At 34.5% G+C, this 20,025-nt stretch overlaps 2 protein-coding genes across 3 annotated transcripts; one reads left to right on the top strand and one right to left on the bottom strand.

The window, feature by feature from the left end:
* Positions 1–39: 39 nt before the first annotated feature.
* Positions 40–5,217, bottom strand: LOC115972384 (phosphopantothenate--cysteine ligase 2-like). 2 transcript variants are annotated; one of them, XM_031092654.1, is made up of 10 exons: positions 4,644–4,761; positions 3,963–4,120; positions 3,717–3,840; positions 3,582–3,626; positions 3,390–3,475; positions 2,961–3,013; positions 2,749–2,808; positions 2,135–2,236; positions 1,020–1,139; positions 40–590 (listed from the first exon to the last, which is right to left on the bottom strand). In XM_031092654.1, the coding sequence occupies exons 2-10, from the start codon at positions 4,108–4,110 to the stop codon at positions 351–353; spliced, it is 978 nt and encodes a 325-aa protein (XP_030948514.1). In that variant the 5' UTR covers positions 4,111–4,120; positions 4,644–4,761; the 3' UTR covers positions 40–350. The 2 variants fall into 2 exon arrangements, with proteins under 2 accessions (XP_030948514.1, XP_030948515.1); XM_031092655.1 differs by lacking the exon at positions 4,644–4,761 and adding an exon at positions 5,044–5,217 and having other exon boundaries at positions 42–590.
* Positions 5,218–15,491: 10,274 nt separating this feature from the next.
* On the top strand, positions 15,492–19,155 carry LOC115972149 (RHOMBOID-like protein 8). The gene is made up of 6 exons (XM_031092326.1): positions 15,492–16,019; positions 16,932–17,095; positions 17,211–17,374; positions 17,470–17,741; positions 17,850–17,976; positions 18,735–19,155. The coding sequence occupies exons 1-6, from the start codon at positions 15,628–15,630 to the stop codon at positions 18,855–18,857; spliced, it is 1,242 nt and encodes a 413-aa protein (XP_030948186.1). The 5' UTR covers positions 15,492–15,627; the 3' UTR covers positions 18,858–19,155.
* The last annotated feature ends 870 nt before the right edge of the window (positions 19,156–20,025 follow it).

Genomic DNA, 20,025 nt, shown 5'->3' with positions numbered 1-20,025 from the left:
ATTTCTTTGAGACATAATAGGAAAGAGGAAACACTATCATCAATAAAAGGAGCAACTTTATTCACTTTTTGCCACAGTATATAGGGATTACAATGTTGGAACAACTTTATTCACTTTTTGTCACAGTATAGAGAGATTACAATGTTTGCCATAATCTCCCCCCTTTGAAGTTATTCTGTAAGCACTTTGATTGAAATCAAAATTTGCTTTTTATATCTTTTTATTTTTTGCCGAAAGGCAAGTCAGCCTACCAGATAATCCAAATGATTATCATAAGGACCTGCTACCATAAAGCAATTTTTGGTAGATGTCTGCTATATCAACTTTTGATGATGTTTTAGGCTTAGATATCATATATCCGGCTTCTCAACATAAGTTGAATGTCTCTCCACAATAACTCTAATCAGGGGATTCTCCACAACATCACCAACTTGAGTCTTGTCACGGCGAACTGATATCTTTTCATTGCTTGTAACAACTACAACCTCATCTTTGCGAGTTAAAAGCTCATTTGCCACAACCATATGCATCTTGTACTTTTTAAGAGATATATCAGCCTTCTCCAAAAGTATTTTTATATCAGTCTCTAGCTGTTTAGTCAAGCAGAGGAAAACTTTCAGTACCATCTCATTATAAAATAATAAAAAGTCCAGGAACTTATAGCAAAATGCTTTCTATGCAAAGTTCCAGTGGAAGGGAAAGTAACAGGCCCTCCACTTTCTTCAAGACATAGGGGATTATGAAAGACCATACATCCTCTGCCTACCCTTTTCTATTTCTCAAATTCACATTACCAAAGAAGTATATGAAGCTAAAAAAATTGTGAATGCATCTCTGTTCAGTGGAAGTCCCAAACAAACCTATTTAAGTCCCCCACAGATGACCTTGCCTCACTGATTCTCTCTCTCATGACATCATTGCAGATGTTGCTATATATCGTTATAAAATAATTTATGGGTATGTCAAACCTTTTATATTCACCCAAGTACAATTAACTAGTGGTGGCAAAAGTATTCAACCTTGAAAGATATGCAGAAAGCCATTGGAGCCCAATCTTTCCTCAATACCGAGAGCATCTTTGGCACTTGAACAAGTCGCATATCCAGAGGACCAGATGCTGATTGTATTTTGTGTTCTGCCTGCAAACAAAACCATATCTTTTATAAAGAAAAGTACAAGACTTTCCAATTTCATGAAAAGTATTTCTCAGCACTTGTTTGTGAGTCAATAGAAGAGTGAACTAAAGTCAAGTTTCTAGTAGAGGAATCCTATGCTAAGGAAATGGCGCAAAATCTAATATGCCAAGTTAAATAAATTTGAGCTAACTTCCTTGGCTACAGTTGGAACTTCAAAAGGCAAATCTGTGCTCTTCTTAGGTTTTTGTTGTTACTGATATAAAATATGATACTAATTTTAGATGAATTTGAATTATATAGTCAGCCTAAAATCCAACATGCAGCTAACCAGCAAAAGACTGAACTTACTCCAAGTCAGACCAATATCTGATACATTTTGTTAAATACCATTTTTTTAATACATTTATAACAAAGAATTGATTTTCAGTCTGTTTATAAATGATGATATTGGGAGAATTCTGTAAACAATCATGTGCTCTACAATGGTCAAAATAAAATGACAAAGAAGACAAAATTATTTAACACCTGCAATATATGATTGCCAATTAAGTGATGTGTGAGACAAGATGAATAAGAAATACAATAACTAACCTTTTTATTTTCTTTTTTTCCCTTTTTTCCCCTTTCAAAAAAACCTCAAACATACAATTATAAATAATCATCTGTCAGATTTTCTTGAATATCAGAAAAAATGGCACCAAGCTTATTGTGGGTTTACAAATTAAGTAAAAATTCTTTCAGTGTTCACAAAATCCATTTTCCAGAGTACCAAATGCAGCAGTCCAGAGGGAGTAAAAACTAAAAAGTGCAATCTTTAAAAGCTCTAAATATATTAAATCATTGCTAGGCTAATTCAAGGACCATAAAGGCCAGGCAAAAGCTCACCTATAAAAAAGAATTAAAAACCTTCCAAGGGATATTTTTTTTTTCATGAGTACCAAATGCATCCAAAAGGATGGAATAAAAGAAAGACAATATTCAACATATTAAACCATTACCATGCTCTTCCAAGGAACATAAAAGTCAGAAACTGCAGCTGCAAGATAAAACATTGCATGTGCCCCAAGACTCCTCAATGAAGTTGCAACCATCTGCAATATCTGCTCATAATCAAAGAGTAGGTAGTCAGCTATTATGTTCAAAGCCGCCACACACTTTTGTAACATCAAATAAAGCAGCAACAAGTTTCTAGGTTGGAAAATTAGCCTGAAACAAGAAATAAAACAAATATTTTATAATACCTTGGCACTTTAACAAAATGGTTTTACCAAAGAGAAATAGTAAATTTATACAAGGGAAAGGGTAACCATATACATGCAGCAATTTGCACCATAAGGGATTCAATATAATCATCAAATGCAATTCAGTGCCAAAAAATAATAATAATAAAGGGGAAAAAACTGTTGACTGTTCAAGGGGCATTGTACATGAAGTAAAGCCATCCAACAGAAAACAAATCATACAACCTTAAGAGTTAAGACTCCTAAATGTTATATATAAACTTTTTTTTTTTTTCACCTAAGCAATATACTGTAGCTTTTACTGTCTTCAAGAAAAATATGCAATTATATAATTAAAAGTAAACTGACAAAGAAAAACAAATAATGATCACCTGAAGATACTCAAATATGGTTGTAAAGGGAAGTTTTAACAAGAAGCCTTCTGCTACTGCCTGCAATAACAAAAAGCCAAAGTGGCCCAATGTTATGCTGAGTTAATCTTCATCCATCGCATTATAAACAAAGAGAGCAAAGAGTCAAAATTCAAGGGGAAAAGGGGAAGAAAAACATGCAAAACATATATGCATATATCAATACTCCATACAGCATGATGCTCAGAAATAGCCTTCTTCACTGCTTCAGAATGTGACTCGCGCACTGAATTATGAAACAAAATTCAGTCATTTTAATAAGAACCATCAGTGCATTATATAATATTTGATTGTAAGAATTTGAAATTAAAGTTCTAAAAAAATACAGGACAAAGTAAAAGTAAAAAATTCCCCTCCCACAATTAAAAGACAAAAACCCCCCAAATCCCACTCCAGTTATGTCATTCTATGATTAGGTCCTACATATCAGTTCACAAAATCTGAGAAAAAAATAAATAAATAAATTAACTTCGAAAGAGAAACATAAATAATAGATAACAAGATATAATGCGACTAAGGTGATTGTGGAGAAAAATTGACATCTTGGCATTTTTTATATTGAATAATTGGGTCATGGCTTTCAAGTAACAGAAGCTACAAACCTCGTATACTAGACTCATCAGTGTATTCAAAACATTCAAGTAAGGGATCCTCAGGAAGAGATCTACAGTATGGCTGGTAGGATCCCCTGCATAAATTCCATACATTACCCACCATATGACAAGAAGAATTCCCACTTGTAAACTTCTTGGAGTTAATGGATGGCATAAAACGCACTAAAGACTAGAATTCACCTCCTATATAAAAAGATAACTGCATATCCGGCCTTTATAAAATACCTGCAAGACAATCAGCATACCAATATAGTTAACATATCATGTCGCTTTGCAAATTAAAAAATTCGTTCAATAAGGAGTAAAGTGCCATACTCCGTGGATGTTGCCCCTCTATGGCCCGAGCTGAAGTTGTCAATGTAGCGCACACAACGTTGCTCCAAAGGAACGGTCGTACCACCGGATGTCACACACACAACTCTCCTAGCTTCTCCATTTCCTAAAAACATGTTTCAAATCAAAACGAACACACTATTTAATATATAATAAATGGAGACCAATTCAAGTCAAGAAACTTAAAAAAAAATGTATCCATGTGATTAAACTAGAGGGTGAACTTGCCTAGTGATAACGAATTCCTCTCGATGAATTTCTTCAATTTTTCACCGATATCATCACTGTTTTTTAGAGGAGGAGCTGATTCAAAAAATGATTTGATTTCTGCATCCAGTGTTTCTTGTGGAACTCCCAGTCCATTTGTTATATCCATCACAAAAATCCTACAGTTATTTTCTTGTCAAAAACCCCAAACTTGAATTCACACACACAGAAATCATGTCATAGCCCACAAGTTCGGGACTTGATAGCTGATAGAGGATATTAAGTACAACAGCAACAACAACAAAAGAAAAAAAGAAAGAAGATAGTGAATGAAATATGAAACATCAGCGTGATATAAAAGCTACCTCATACTCTTAACTAAAAGAATAAGTATATGAATACTAAATTTAAACCCAACCCAAAAAAAAAGGGTAAAGATCATTACTAGAATATGAAAGGAATTGAAAACAGATCCAATTAGGCAATAAATTTTTTGATTTTTAATAATACCCATTAAAATTTAGATAAATGTTAACCTCAGAGAAAGCATAACAAACAAATCCCACGCAGAAACTAGTTAAAAATGATGGGATTTGTAACCCTATCAATGAACATGAACCCGCTGAGGTACCAGAACCAATACAAAAACGAAGCAAAGAAAAAAGGAAGAATTTTGATTGAGTTTACAGTACAAACACTTACCTTAAAAATGTGAGAAATGAGTGAAAGGGTCAAAGTTTTCAATTGTGTGTGTGAGATAAGAAGACTCGAAAGCGTTTATATAGATATTCCGGGAGACTGTTTCGAGAGCTCAAATGTCTCTGCTACTTTTTCTTTTATGTTTTTTTTTTTTTTAATTTTCTTTTGAGATTTTACCGCCTGTAGTTTGCTCAAAAAACATAAACCAAAAACACTTTATTTACATGCGGTTTAAAAAATAACACTTTTTTTACTTGTGGTCTAAAAAATGACATTTTACCTTACTTTAATCTGAGTTTGAATAAATCAAAACAAATCTGAGATTCCAATTTTGTTACAAAAATTTTCATTTTTCTCTATAATTTAATGCAAAGAGAAATATCCAAAGTATAGAATTTCTTACCTGATAAATTAAAAGGCAAGGGACTCTGAAGCTAGAGAGAGAGGAGAGTGAATATTAATTGGGTTGAAATTGAAGGAGGAGACTTGTAAAGTTGGATTTGTAATTTTATATAATGAAATTTCGTTGATACGATAACATAGGACTCTGTTAAGCGTACGGGGTTGTGTTGTGTGGATATGGTCCGATGTGGTAACTGAGAAGGAAGTGTTGGAGTGAAATATGGAACCTTGATTTTAGTTGGGAACTTATTTTACTTGTGATCTAAGTTCTGATGAACGGCTTTAGTATTTTTCAACCAAGAAAATGAAAGGAATAAATAATAAAGAGAGAGGGTGAAGGTTGTAGGGCAGGTTTGTTTCTCTAAAACTTTTAGTTTCTATTGTGTTTTTAAGTTAAGATTTTATGTTTTGATTCAGTTTCAATTGGTGTTTTTAAGTTAAATGGTGTTAGACTAACAGCAAGGCCACACATGGGCAAATTCTAATTGACGGATCAGATCATAAGTAGATAAGATGTTATTTTCTAAATCACAATGATTAAAGTATTTTTTGAATAAATCATACGTGGGTAAAGTGTAATTTCTCTTTTTCTTTTTTTGATTTTTTGTTTTTTGAATTTATAATTTTAACGTTCACTTTTAATAATTGTACTCTTAAACTAATATACTAATCGATTTTCGATATAAATGGAGATTAAACCTCAAATCTCTCATTTAACTATTAAAAGTTTTATTAGATCTCTTCATTTTAATTTTAATTGTTAGGCTCTGTCTTTCTTTTTTTCTTCTTCTTCTTCTTCTTCTTTTTTTTTTTTTTTTTTTTTTACCAAGTGATTTTAATTGTTAGTCAAATGTATAGAGAGTGATGTTTCTAAAAAAAAAAAGTATAAAGAGTGACAATAGCCGCCCGCCAATGTCAACGATGACAATAGCTTTACCACAAACTCAAAGACCACAATTAAGGTAAGGGTGAGGCACCAGCCCAACTAACCTGTCCCACTCAATTCCTAAAAGGACTATAGTTTGGTTTTGGGGTGAGTGATCCATTTTGGCGGTAGCCGATGGGGAATATACATATGAATTAAATTTGATTTCATTTATGGAAACACCTTGACAGTTAAGAGACAAGTGGGGACTTTTATTTGATGCTTCCTCCGTCTTACTTTATTTGTTATATTTGAAAAGTCAAACTTTTTAAGGGAACATCATTTATTATCTTGTCTACCTTTTAAAAATGTATAAGTTTTTTAAATTACCCTTAAATAAATTTATCAAAAAATTGAATTGGTAAATTAATAGAGGTATAATAAGAACATTAGTAAATTACTATTATTAGAAATATGACTATTTTGGGACATTCCAAAATAGAATAGAGGACAAACAAAGTAGGACAGAGTGAGTATATACATATTTACTGGCATCCATATTGGTAAAGCTATTTTTTTAGTTATTTGATATCATAAAAACTTACTTTATCTATTTTACTTATTTATTTTATAAAACATCCAGCATCAGTGGATCTATTTTAGTTTTCAACATAATAAAATAATATAAACATCACAATAAAATCATATAAAAATAAATGAATAATAGCAATGTGAATGCACAAACAATATATAGTAGTGCGTTATATAAAAAAAGAAAAAAAAATGAGTAAAAGAAGTATGAACGCACAAACAATAACAGTGTGAACGCCCTAAAGTTCCTCCGCCAAATTGTATTGCCGAATCATCTCAAAAGATTTCGGTCAGAACAGGCATATGTCAAACGAAGAGAAATAAGAATAAAAGAAAGAATAAAAATGATTAAAATAATCAAAAGCAGTGTAAATGCACAAATAAATAAATAAAATTTACCTTCAGCTACTATGCACAAAGTAGCTGTGCACTGTAGCTGTGGAGCCAAAAAATATAGCTTTGACTCCACCATTGTAGGGCACATTTTGGTATTTGGCGGTGCTAAAAATAGCAATATAGCTACTCCCTCCATCCCACTTTGTTTGTCATCTATTCCATTTTGAGATGTCTCAAAATATTGTCCTATTTCTAAAAATAAAAGTCATTAATTTACTAATATTCCTATTATACCTCTATTAATTTACCAATTCAATTTTTTGATAAATTTATTTAAGAGTAGTTTTGGAAACTTATACATTTTTAGAAGGTAGACAAGACAATAAATGATATTTCCTTAAGAAGTTTGACTTTTCAAATATGACAAACAAAGTAGGACGGAGGAGGGAGTATTTAGCACCACCAATATGGATGCTCTTATGTAAGTAATTGTAACTTGTAAGTCAGCTTGTGTTTCCCAATTCAATAGCTTAAACCTTCTTCTTTTCAACTCACCAAAAAAAAAAAAAAAATCTTCTTTTTTGTAATTGAACATTTTTTACATCAAAAAATAAATAAATTAAATCACATTTGGTCCTTAATTTTTAGAGTTTGCTTTCATTTGTTCCTAATAAAATCAATTGTGTCAAAATTTAATCAATAAATTTTTTTAAAATAATGTTTCAAGAAAAATGCTCATACAATCTTAGAACTTTCAACCACTAGCCAAAACATCCCCTAAACTTTTATATTGGTCAATTTACTCCATAAACTATACACATCTCCCAAATCAATACCTCTATTAATTTGGTGTTAAAAAATTAATTGAATAAAAGCATGTGAGATGCACGTGTTTTTTTAAAAACTAGGGTTTTTTTAAAAAATAACCATAAAACACATACTATATTATAAGTTAGACAACGTTTGAAACATATTGCATTTCTAACAATTCGAGTTCAGTAGACTCGATTTACCCAGACGTGGAGAAAGTAGAAAATCGAGTTTACTGAACTCGATTTCTATACATAGAAATCGAGTTTAGTGAACTCAATTTCTATACATAGAAATCGAGTTTAGTGAACTCAATTTCTGTGTACAGAAACCAAGTTTAACAAACTCGGTTTCTGTACATAGAAACCGAGTTTATTAAAATCGATTTCAATGTATCCAGAGAACTCTCATCTTCTACTCAAAAAATCCAGAGAACGAAGAAGAAAGAAGCAACGGAGAGTTCAAAATGAAGAAGAAAGAAGCAACGAATGAAACCCAGGCGCCGATTCTGACCAAACCCAGGCGCCTGAAGCTTCATCGCATCGTCGCGGCGGCGAAAGCTTCATCGTTTTTGCATCGTCGCGGCGGCGATTCTGACCAAACCCAGGCGCCTGAAGCTTCAGGCGATGCAAAACGCAGAGATCGGACGTGTCTCGCCGCTGCGGCCAAGAACACGTCCGATCTCTGCGTTTTGCATCGCCTGAAGCTTCAGGCGCCTGGGTTTGGTCAGAATCGCCGCCGCGACGATGCAAAAACGATGAAGCTTTCGCCGCCGCGACAATGCGATGAAGCTTCAGGCGCCTGGGTTTGGTCAGAATCGACGCCTGGGTTTCATTCGTTGCTTCTTTCTTCTTCATTTTGAACTCTCCGTTGCTTCTTTCTTCTTCGTTCTCTGGATTTTTTGAGCAGAAGATGAGCGTTCTCTGGATACATAGAAATCGATTTTAATAAACTCGGTTTCTATGTACAGAAACCGAGTTTGTTAAACTTGGTTTCTGTACACAGAAATTGAGTTCACTAAACTCAATTTCTATGTATAGAAATCGAGTTCAGTAAACTCGATTTTCTACTTTCTCCACGTCAGCTTTCTGGGTAAATCGAGTCTACTGAACTCGAATTGTTAGAAATGCAATATGTTTCAAACGTTGTCTAACTTATAATATAGAATGTGTTTTATGGTTATTTTTTAAAAAAACCCTAAAAACTAACTAAACCACACACGATAGAAAGAAAAGAGAGGAGAGACCAGAGGTGAGAGGACTGAACGGCAGAGAAGAGAGAGAGAAAGAGGCGGTAGAACCAGAGCTGGTGTAGAGTGCCTGAAATAGATATGACTACTGCTCTAATGGTTTAATCTTATCAATGAAGCCTGAAGCTGGCTGCACGCATACGGGGCTGTGCAAAATATGCACCTAATGTCAATGTTATAATTGTCAAATATGGGACCCAAATAAATTCTTTATAGTAATCTTTTGTCAACTTTTGTCTGCCATCCAGTATTGCTGCGAAGGGAATGACACTTGTTCGCCTTTTGACGCTGTTGCAGAATTATACTTAAATCCATAGAGCCCACCTAGTTTACAATTAATTAACCATAATGCTACCTCACTCTTTTTCAGCTGGTGCAGAATTTATAATTAAAATCCATTGCTTAATCTTCTGGGCAATATGGCAACTTTATTTGCAACTAATCACTAACTTCCCATAGTTGATAAAGCTACATCATCATTCATCAACAATCATTCTCATAGTTTCTTATAATTAGGGTGTGTCTGCTTGTCGAAAACTGGTCTGGACAAAAACATTGGCTTCAAATTTTCGTTTACTACAAAGACTTATCTTGATTAAAAAAGTCAAAAAGGTTGGAAAAAATTCAGGAATATGATATTCCTCTCAGTTTCATAATTGACTTGGCCCCACGTTTTGCAATCTCCAACAAGTGTGATAAGTGCAAAGATAGATGTTATCATATTGAACTGGAAGCTGTAGATTCGTATAGTTCTAATCCAATTTGATAGACTGCTAAGCCACCACATTCAAGAAGAGAGGAATTGTCCTTTTATTGAATGCAAGTATTATTTTTTTTTTTCCACTATTCTCTGTATTGTGTGTGTGTTTTTTTTTTCTCCAACTCTTCTATTAATGTTCTTGTTAAATTTTTTGTTATAGCCATGGATGAATGTCCACTGTCACTCCTTGGAATTTTAAACCAAACAAAAAATTAAACCAAACCAAGAATTAATACCAAGAATTTCACAGAGACCCAACCAAAAAATTAAACCAAACCAAGAATTTCTACTATATAAATTTGCACATGGAGATAATAATAAATAAAAAAAAGTTCTTTGTGGATTTAAATAGCAATATGTAAGAAAAGGAGAAAAAACATACCACGTAGTTGCTAGTGAACGGCATGGCGGAACCACCACGGTGCCACCAGTACAAGGGCGGCGAGACAACAGAAAGACGCTCTGCAATGGCTCTGGTTCTACCTCCTCTCTCTCTCTCTCTTCTCTGCCAGTTAGACCTTTGGTCTCTCCTTTCTCTTCTTTCTATCGTGTGTGGTTTAATTGGTTTTTAAGGAACACCTGCATCTCACATGCTTTTATTCTATTAGTTTTTTGACACCAAACTAACAAAGGTATTGGTTTGGCAGATATGTATTGTTTATGAAGTAAATTGGCCAGTGACTGAAAATTTAGGGGGTGCATGGGCATTTTTCCCTAATGTTTCAATGTTCTCTTTTTTGTTATATGCTCATAGAAAAATTAATTGTTTAACAAATTAATTATAGGGTACATTGTCTTCTAAAAAACGAAATTATGGGTCACATTGGGATATGAATCATGCAATTCCAATATCTTAGATCATAATTGTAGAGTCAATTTTTGGGGCCCAGACCCAGCAGGTAAATGATTCTGGCTCAAAGAGCCCTAGACAATGAATTTGTAGAGAGTGGGTTACAGAACTAGGCCTTAACGAAGTGTATGTTAGCTAATTTTGGGCCATGCAGCGATTTGAACGTAAGAATACCTCCTTTATGTCCACTGGATGTTCGGTCCGAGGAGGCGTGTGGGTGCACTTTTGTTCCTGATTAAAGACTATAGTCTTTCTCTCTCTCTCTCTCTCTCTCTCTCTCTCTCTCCTTTTTTTTCGATCCCCTCTTCATGGGGATGCCCTTCTCTTATATAGCCTCCTTAAATTAATCAGAGCCTTACACTTGTTGATCGTCCACACCTTCACTTGAGTGTCCATCCCATCGGACATCTATCTTACCTTTCTATGAGTTGCAGTGGCCAAGGTAATATTGTTTGCCTGTCCTCTCCACATTAATGCGGCCAGAAAAGTAGCTTTCATGCATTTAATGCGGCACTTGTGGTTTCCCCCTGGACATCCTGTACTCTCTTCCTTCTCCTGGCTTTGTGAGGCTCGTCCTTACTACCAATATTAGTTGGAGTGATTCCTTATTATGAATAGGGTGCACGTTTGGGCCATATTTGGCACGTCCGAGGAGGAATTCCTCCTCGAACCTCTTTTAAAATAAGTTTGGACTCATTAGAGTTGGGCTGGAAGTCTTTTTGGCGCCCCATTTTCTCCTCGGTCGTGGCTGGACTCTGTATGGGGCCCAAGACCCATTCTTTGATTTTGGGAATTTTATCCCTACAATAATGATTGTCAACCCTTTTGAATCAATTGAGAAATAGACACCACATTTCTTTTTCTTTTTTTGAGAAACAAACACACACACATAAGAAAGATGAAAAAATGTTCAAATATAAAAGCATACCACAAACTCTACTCAAAAATTATAGTAATTTTTAAGGGTAACAAACACCATCCATTTAAACCTTCTGCATAGAACTTTTTACTTTTTACAAATCCATCATTATCATATCAAGTCAAGTAATTAAACAACATGAAGAATCCAAAGCTCCTGTTTGGCCACCAAGAAACCCAAAAAAAAAAAAAAAAAAAAACATTGAATCAGTTATAGGTCAAATCAGTTAGTTAAATTTCTAATTCAAAATAGTGAAAAATGAATATATGAAAGAAGATGTTCGATTTTCACCTTTCTAGAAATTTTATCTAAATCCAAACAAAAAATAAACCAGAGAACCAAATTAGGGGCCAAAAACTTTTATCACAATTCCACACCAAGTAACTAATTTAATTCCCCGCTCAATTAATTAAACAAAATCTAAGATTTCAAAATTATATTTTATTTTCTTTCTATCATTTTTCTCATTTTAGGGCAAGGAATGGTTGGAACATGAGAAAAATGAATACAAAAAATCTGAAATTGCGGCATACCGACATCATATTCATTTCATGAGATGACTTTGCCGCATCCTATTATACCCATATGACAAAGCAAGTTGTGATGATGGAGATATAACATATTCGTAGGAGCAAAGTAGTTATCAAAGTCAACACTATAATTCAATTACATTTAAAAACCCAAAAAGTGTTAATTTTTTTTAGGCTGGAGTTAGACCCATCCAACTTCTATTTAGTTCATGATTTGGACAGCTTATCTTTGTTGATCAAAGACATTAAATAAGGTACATTTTTGGGTTTATTAGTTCTAACCAAGGAAGTCACAATCGATCACCATCCACTAACCACTTCTTAAAAAGAGACAGCTAAAATCATCGTAATCATGTTGGGACTTGGGAGTTGAATCCTATGACTTCCTTCCCTTTTTGTGGACCAAAAAACTTTTTTTTTTTTGAAGAGTGGACCAAAAAACTTTTACCTTTGAGGATTTGATCTTATTATCACTGATTTTTGGATGGCCCATTTTAGGTCCAATGGACTATACAGCTGGATGCAACCTCTTATGACAACGACTGTTTATTGGCCCACTAGAGGCCTAATGGACTACATAATGAGGGTAGTCTCATCTTCCTTCCCTCCTTAATATGATTAGCTACAGCTATAGGTTATCCTCCCAAAAAAAAACCTATAACAATAACTATAGGTTTTTTCTTCAAAGGAAGAGCTATAAGTTAACTCTCCTAAGGAGTGAAAAATGAACTTTTCTCTCACTGGCTTTCAGTAGGGTTGGAAAGTAAAAAAAACTAATTTGCATTGTATAACGTAAGATTCAAACCTCCTCAATATGTTAATTGATCGTAGTAGGGGCTTTCTTTCATTCTTTATATTTCCTTTTTCTTTTCCCTTTTCTTTTTTCCTTACCTTGTTTTTGTACCAATTATGGATGGGGCTATGGAGGAGCTTTGGAAAAAGTTTCATCATTCTAAAGAGGAAAAAGGAGTTCTAGCTGTTAATTCTCATGAAGTAGCTCTCTCTAAATAACAAGCTCAGTTTAGCCTTCTTTTTAAAATTACAAATCAACAAAGATTTTAATAAGTAGGCGTTCAAATCTACCATTCAACAACTTTGGCAAGGCTCATATGGTGTAACTATCAAAGAAGTGGGGAACAATCTATTTTTGGCTATCTTTGCAAATGAGGAGGACATGGTTGAAGTTCTAGACAGAAGTCCATAGTCTTTTGATAAAAGACTTTTTTGTTACAGTGTTTCAATGGTGATCTCAGCCCAAGTAAGGTTATTTTTCAACGTTCTCCCTTTTGGATTAGGGTTTTCAATGTTCATATTAAAAGTATGAATAGAATTATTGGTATTCGTATTGCCAATGAGATTGGTACTCCTCCTTTGGTTGATGCTCCAAAGAGTAGTCTTGCTTGGGGCCCTTTCCTTTGTATTGGAGTAGACATTGATATCACGAAAGGGGAAAAATAGTTCATATTGAAAATATGGAAGAATGATAGGTCTCTTTTAAGTATGAGAGACTACCTACCTTCTGCTATCGTTGTGGTATTCTTGGTCATCAAGATCATGAATTAAAAAAAAAAATTAAAAAAAAAAAAAAAAGGTTGTCTTTCTCCGGATGAGGATGAGTTCCAATTTGGGCCATGGCTTCATGCTATAGCTCCAAAAGTTGGTTAGAAGAAAAGTAATTTCAAACAATCCAAATCAAATGACAAAGATGAAGAGGAAATCTAGGTCTTTGAGGGGGAAGATGGTATAGCTGAGCCCTCCTTAATCCAGCAACAACTGATTGGTAATCTGTTGATAGGAAAATCTACTGTGAAAACAATTGGACAACAGCTGGTTAACTCAATTAGAATCTCGAATGGGTGGGAAACTTCAAAATCTTTCATCATAATCAAATTTCTAATTTTGAACGGGATAGTATCCTACCTAAATCCACAATATCCAAAAATCTTATCCCCTCATCAAATCTAAATTCCAAATCACCAGATAACCCACAACTAATTATTTCGGATACTTCCAAAGATCCTGTCCTAATTCCTTCGAATAAGTCTAATCCTATTTCTAGGGAGAGTATTTTAAATACAACTACGACAGCAACTGACAAGGAAGGGTGAGAAGGATAAAAAGATGGTTATTGAAGGAAATTTGAAAACTATCCCAGCTATGGATAACAAAAATTTAAATGGGGGGTACTCAAACATTGATGTGGAGATGGAGATAACCACAAATTTTCCTGAGGATTTATGGGCCACAACAAATCATCCCTTCGATCATGGAAACGTATACTACGTGATCCTAACAACCAGTCATCCATTGATGTCTTGATTCATTCTTCTCATCTAGCCAAGCGTCCATCCAGTCTCCACTCCTTTGGATTCTCCTACTCACAAAAAACAAGTTATTGGTAGGGATATTATGAGTCTTTCGCAATCCTTCATTGGTACTTCTCCAACATGAAATTGTGTTTGTCTATTTCACTGTCAAAGAAGACTACATCAGTGGGTTCTGGATCTCTTCTACACAACAACATAGGTGAAGTGTTAGCTGCATCATGTGTTCGGGTAGAGAAGAATTTGAATACTCTGATTAGAGATAGTTTTGATTTCTTTTTTCTTCTCTCTTCTCTCTTTTGTTAGCATACCTTTACGAATTACGATGTAATCATGATTAATGTTACAAAAGAGAAAGAGGAGGTTATTATTTAGTTGGAAGAATGTCCCTCTTTTCTCTTCCTCATTATAAAATTTGATTCTATCAAAATAAAGGTTACTATCGTTTCTACTCTCAAAAAAAAAAAAAAAAAAAAAAAATCACCTTAAGAATACTCACTCAAAAAAATTTTACCTAAGATTCATATTAATCGAGGAAAATAATAAGACATACATTAATTATTTAAAAATTTTCTCATAAGAACTTGTATCTATTTCTAGCATGCCATACATCTTCAAGAAAGATTGAAGTTAATAAGAAATATACCTCGCCTAGTAAAGCTTGATGCAATATTGTCGGTGGAGGCTTGATTAACATCTCGTCCATACTCAAACTAGCATCAGAGTTACAAGGTATGAATAAGAATAATTGAACGCTACTTTCATCCTCCATTTTGCACAGAAAGCAAAGCTGATCATCAACTCTACACACTACAAATAAACTTCTTTTTTCACGTGTGTTGGTGGGTTTCATGGAATACTACTTTCATCCTCCATTTTGCACCAAAGGCAAAACCAATCATCAACTCTACACAATCTAATGATATTCTTTCTCTTCATAAATATGAATATTAAAATTTGAAAGTTAAGACACCTTATAAGTGAGTAAAAGTATTATAACTCAATTGATTAATACATTTTAGCATTTCCAACAAAAAATATTAAGAGTTCAAATAACTTACTTGCCTTTAACCAAAAAAAAGACTAATCATAAGTGTGAGATTGTTTTATTTATTTATTTATTTTATTATTATTATTGCAATTGTTTTACTATTTTGTGAGATAGTACAAAAAAAATCGTATGCTAAGCTTAAAAAAAAAATTCCCGCCAAGCCCAACCGTTTCGAGAAACAGAAAGAACCAACCGCTCTCTCTCTCTCTTTTTCTCTCTAAATAAATACAGCTGTAGCTTCCAACCCAAGAAACCATTTTTCCTGCAACTTGAAAGAGTGAAAAGACACCCACTATTCCAATGGCGGAACAAGACACCAACTCCAACTCCAACTGCAAGTTCCAGACCCATATCGAAATCAAGGCCCCTCCTCCTCCTCCTCCTCCTCCTCCACCACCACCACCACCACCACCACCACCGCCATTCACATCCGATCGCGCTGAAACAACTACTTTCCAACTCCAAGACCGAATCAAGTTCAGCTTCTTCGGTTCCCGCTCTCAGCGCCGCCGCAGCGGCGACACATGGGTCATCTCCGTCTTCGTGATCCTCCACGTCGTTGCCTTCTTCGCCACCATGTTCGTCAATGACTGCTGGAACAATTCCCACCAAGACTGCGCCTTCAAGCTGCTTGGGAGGCTCTCTTTTCAGCCTCTCTCTGAGAATCCCTTGCTTGGTCCTTCTGCTTCCACGTGAGTTGTTTTTTCAATTTTACTAACAAAATCTTCTTCTTTTATCGGTTTCTTTATCTGGGTTTCAGTTTCTTTGATGATTCCTTCTCTAATTGGTGAATTTCATTTTGGGGTTTGAGTTTCTTTGACCTGAAAAGTTTGCCTTGGAACTGTCTTTTTGTTGTTGACTGCTGAAGAAATTAGTAATGGTTTTAGTTTAGCAGCTTTTAATCTTTTATGCTGGGTTTCTAGTAAATTCTGAGACATTTTTTTTTTTGGGAAAATTACATTTTAATGCCTGTAGTTTAGGGTGTAACAAATTAAACCCTGAAATTAATAAAATTAAGCCTCATCCATTTAAGAGAAATTAATCCATAAAATTAAGTCTCTAAAATTATGTTCTTACCTGTCTTTCTTATATAGTAATATTGTTGACAAGGAAGTTTGAGAAATGTCCTTTTTTTTTTTTTTTTTTTTTTTTTTTTTTGTTTTGTTTTGGGCCTCTCTGTATGTTTAATGGACTTAAGCTTGCTTAATAAAAGTTAGGACCTTTGGAGTATGGATAGTGATGGTGATTTCAGCCCTAGAGAACTAAAAATGTGTGTGTGTGGTTCAGTGGTTCTTTAGTTCCAAAGCCAATTTAACATTCTCTAATTTTGGAGACTGAACCAAAGTTTTGTAGCGCAGCTTAATAGTACTTTGTGTTGTCTTTAGTTCATGTTTTAACATATAAATCTTCTGTTTGTTATACTCTTAGCCTTTTGTGTTTTGACTTGTCTTTTTCACTGAATAATTGCATTTACATGTTAGAAAATGATTCTAATATGTTGCCTTATATTTTTCACTGATCAGACAGATCTCAGCCCAATGCTATTAGTTGGCTCTGTCTGGTGCTTTCCAACAATCTCAAATTGATGCTTTTCAATATTGCAGGCTAGGTAAAATGGGAGCTCTTCAACATTCATTCTTAACAGAATATCACCAAACTTGGCGTCTTTTCACATTTCCATGTTTGCATGCTGGAGCTATCCACCTTGTCATCAACCTCTGCAGTGTTGTCCTTATAGGGGTTTTCTTAGAGAAAGAATTTGGACAGTGTAACTATTTTCTTCTCTTTAGTCTGATTCACTTAATCAAATAAGTATACAGCTAAATCTTGAAAAGTGTTGTAAAGAATTTTACCTTCTTGCTGTTTTTATTTCTGTTGGGCAGTAAGGATTGGGTTAGTATATATACTCTCGGCTTTTGTTGGTACCTTGGTGGCTGCACTTTTTGTCAGAAACATTCCAGCAGTTGGTGCATCTGGAGCTCTATATGGATTGCTTGGAGCTATGCTCTCTGTGCTTATTCGGAACTGGAAGATTTACTCCAATAAGGTCCTTCACCTTCTTCTTTTCTCAACCCCCAGTTATCACTCTATACCATTAGTCTGATTAAGTGGTCTAATAATTGCTTTTTTCTTTGATTGCAGTTTTCAGCTGTAGCATCAATTTTCTTTGTCACCATGATCAATTTCGTCCTTGGTCTGCTACCTTATGTAGACAATTTTTCAAATATTGGAGGTTTTATATCAGGTTTCCTGCTTGGATTTGTGCTTTTGTTCAGCCCTCAGCTCAGGCTAGTGGCTCAAAACAAAGTAGACCTCTTTGAGTATGGTGTTAAAGATTCTATCAAGTTGAAGTTGAAGCAGATGCTAGACAGGCCAGTCCTGAGGAGTATTTCTCTTCTTCTTTTTGGTCTTATGTAAGTTCTTTTTCTTCCTTTCTTTGCATGGCAAGCTTCCTTCTCTTACTAGTTGCTAGAAATTTTTGGCGGGTGATATGTTATAAGAGGAGCTTCTTCTTTATGCAGACTTGCTGGATGTATTGTAGCAGTTCTTCAAGGTGTTAACATCAGCCCATATTGCAAATGGTGTCAATATGTTGATTGTGTTCCTTTCAAATGGTGGAGCTGCACAGACAAAGCAACTTCTTGTGAGGTATAGATTTATTTACTATTAGCAATTCTTTTGATGAATTAATGACAATTAATTCACGCTCCAGTATGACATTGAACTTGTGAGTTGTGACTTCACCCTTCACCCCTTATTTATGGAGGGAGGAAATGCCACTTGGTCCAAAGACTAATGGCTTTTATTAGCAATTTGATTGTTTATAATGTCAAAACCTGAAAGTAGCAATCTAAATGGGAAAAAAAATCAGGAGAGATAGGATAACAACTTTGGATTTGTTTGGTAGTACTGGTATGTATGTTTCTGACTGCACAAAGGAAGTGAAACCATTGCCTCATACTGAATGTAGATTATTTATTAAGATTACTGCCGTATACCGTAACTGATTTTTTTTTTCAGTATGGCTAGTTAAATTATTTTTAATGAAGATAGATGGCTTCTTCCAATACAATTCTGCATCAATTAAGTTTATATTCATCTGTATTTTTGTACTTTCCTGATGGCCTTTCTTGCTTGCTTGATTTCAACTCTGTCTGCAGTTTACTTAGTTTGGTACCTTCTTAAGTTTTCTCCGTAAGGGGCAAAAAAAATATTTGTTTTAAGAATGTCTACCTCAAAAGACTTCTTTGTACATAAAATTTATTCTTCCTTCTAAGTCTCTACAAATGGACTATAGCATGTTATGATATAATTGATACTTTGATAGACCAATCAAAAAAATATATTGATACTTGGATAGACTCTGGTTTATATTCTATGCTAATGCTGGTAAATTTTAAATGCAGACCATGGTAAGCAATGAACAGTTGACATTGACCTGCCTGAGTGATGGAAACTTCAGGGTTTTCCCTTTCACTAACATTTCGCAAGCAAGGATGGAGGACTTGTGCAGTCTGATATGCTCATAAAAACTTATGAGGCCTGTTGATTTTGTTACAAAATGGTAGAACTATACAAAATTTAATGTGCATATCATGCTAATGCTAGTCCCAAGTTAAATGTACCATGGTGAGCAATGCAGATTTGATATTGACCTGTTTGAGTTGAATACAGGCAACTTCAGGGTTGTCCCTTTCATCAACGCTTTGCTAGTTAGAATAAGGGATTTGTGCAGTCTGATGTACTCATGAATACTTGTGAGTTTTGACAATTTTGTTCTGACCAGGTAGAAGTGTACATGTTTTAATATCAATATTTTTTTGATTACTAGTTAGAATATTTGTAGCACTGTCAGTTGCTCGTGTTTCAATTATTGAAATAGTATAATTGAACAGTTAGCACATCCAATGAAATGACTTCAGTATTGACAATGAATTAAGCGAATGGGCTTAATTGATGAACCAAATTGAATACCCTCCTTCTCTTTGGTTGAAGGTTGCCAGTCAAGTTAAAGTACTGATTTTTCCCAACACTATAGAGCCCATAGCTTTTGGGGGACAAAGCTTTATGTGTGCAGACTGAAAACACGCCTCAATGCAGCATTGAATGATCTAATAGTCTGATCAAACCCTTGTGTTGGAAGCATTTTCTGATATAAATGCCTCACGTTTAGAGATTCTCTTTATACGGGATGCGCATTTCATCTAGTAATCACATGTTATTGATTTATCTCAAATCATCAATTTGGAGTTTTTTTTTTTTTTTTACTCTAACCTGTCACGCACTGCCTCTGCCATCCTTTCACCTTTGAGAATGATTATCAATAAAGTGGCCTACAGTGTGATATTCTTTGACTTCTTCACAACTGCATGCACCCAAGGTAAAACTTTAAGATCATGCAGGTCATATCAAGACCCAATATATGATCCTCAGCTCCTCAAATTTTTATGAATCTGGGATTATATTAAATGGCCATAGTCATTACTCATCATCATGGCATCCAGGGGTTAGATGTGCTGACCTTGTCAAGTCTGGGACCATATTGCATAGACAGTCATTGAAGCCTTTTGTCTTCCATCTCAAAATTTGGTATAAAGTTTACATCTAGAAACTTAAGTCAGGAACCTGTGGGAATTATCAATAAAAAAGTATAGTGTTTTTTTTTTTTTCTTCCTCAGAATTTCTAAAAAAACTCGA

Source organism: Quercus lobata, chromosome 12 (genome assembly GCF_001633185.2).
Source record: "Quercus lobata isolate SW786 chromosome 12, ValleyOak3.0 Primary Assembly, whole genome shotgun sequence".
Classification (NCBI taxonomy): domain Eukaryota; kingdom Viridiplantae; phylum Streptophyta; class Magnoliopsida; order Fagales; family Fagaceae; genus Quercus; species Quercus lobata.
Note: the sequence above shows the minus strand (reverse complement) of the source record. Positions and strands in the feature narration are given on the sequence as shown.

Coding starts and splice junctions, on each gene's coding strand:
- LOC115972384 (XM_031092655.1), bottom strand. CDS start 4,110: ATGGATATAACAAATGGACTGGGAGTTCCACAAGAAACACTGGATGCA. Junction 3,627..3,716: donor AGAGGGGCAACATCCACGGA/GTATGGCACTTT, acceptor ATTGTCTTGCAG/GTATTTTATAAAGGCCGGAT. Junction 2,809..2,960: donor CTATTTCTGAGCATCATGCT/GTATGGAGTATT, acceptor TTGTTATTGCAG/GCAGTAGCAGAAGGCTTCTT.
- LOC115972149 (XM_031092326.1), top strand. CDS start 15,628: ATGGCGGAACAAGACACCAACTCCAACTCCAACTGCAAGTTCCAGACC. Junction 17,096..17,210: donor AGAGAAAGAATTTGGACAGT/GTAACTATTTTC, acceptor TCTGTTGGGCAG/TAAGGATTGGGTTAGTATAT. Junction 17,977..18,734: donor ACAAAGCAACTTCTTGTGAG/GTATAGATTTAT, acceptor TTTTAAATGCAG/ACCATGGTAAGCAATGAACA.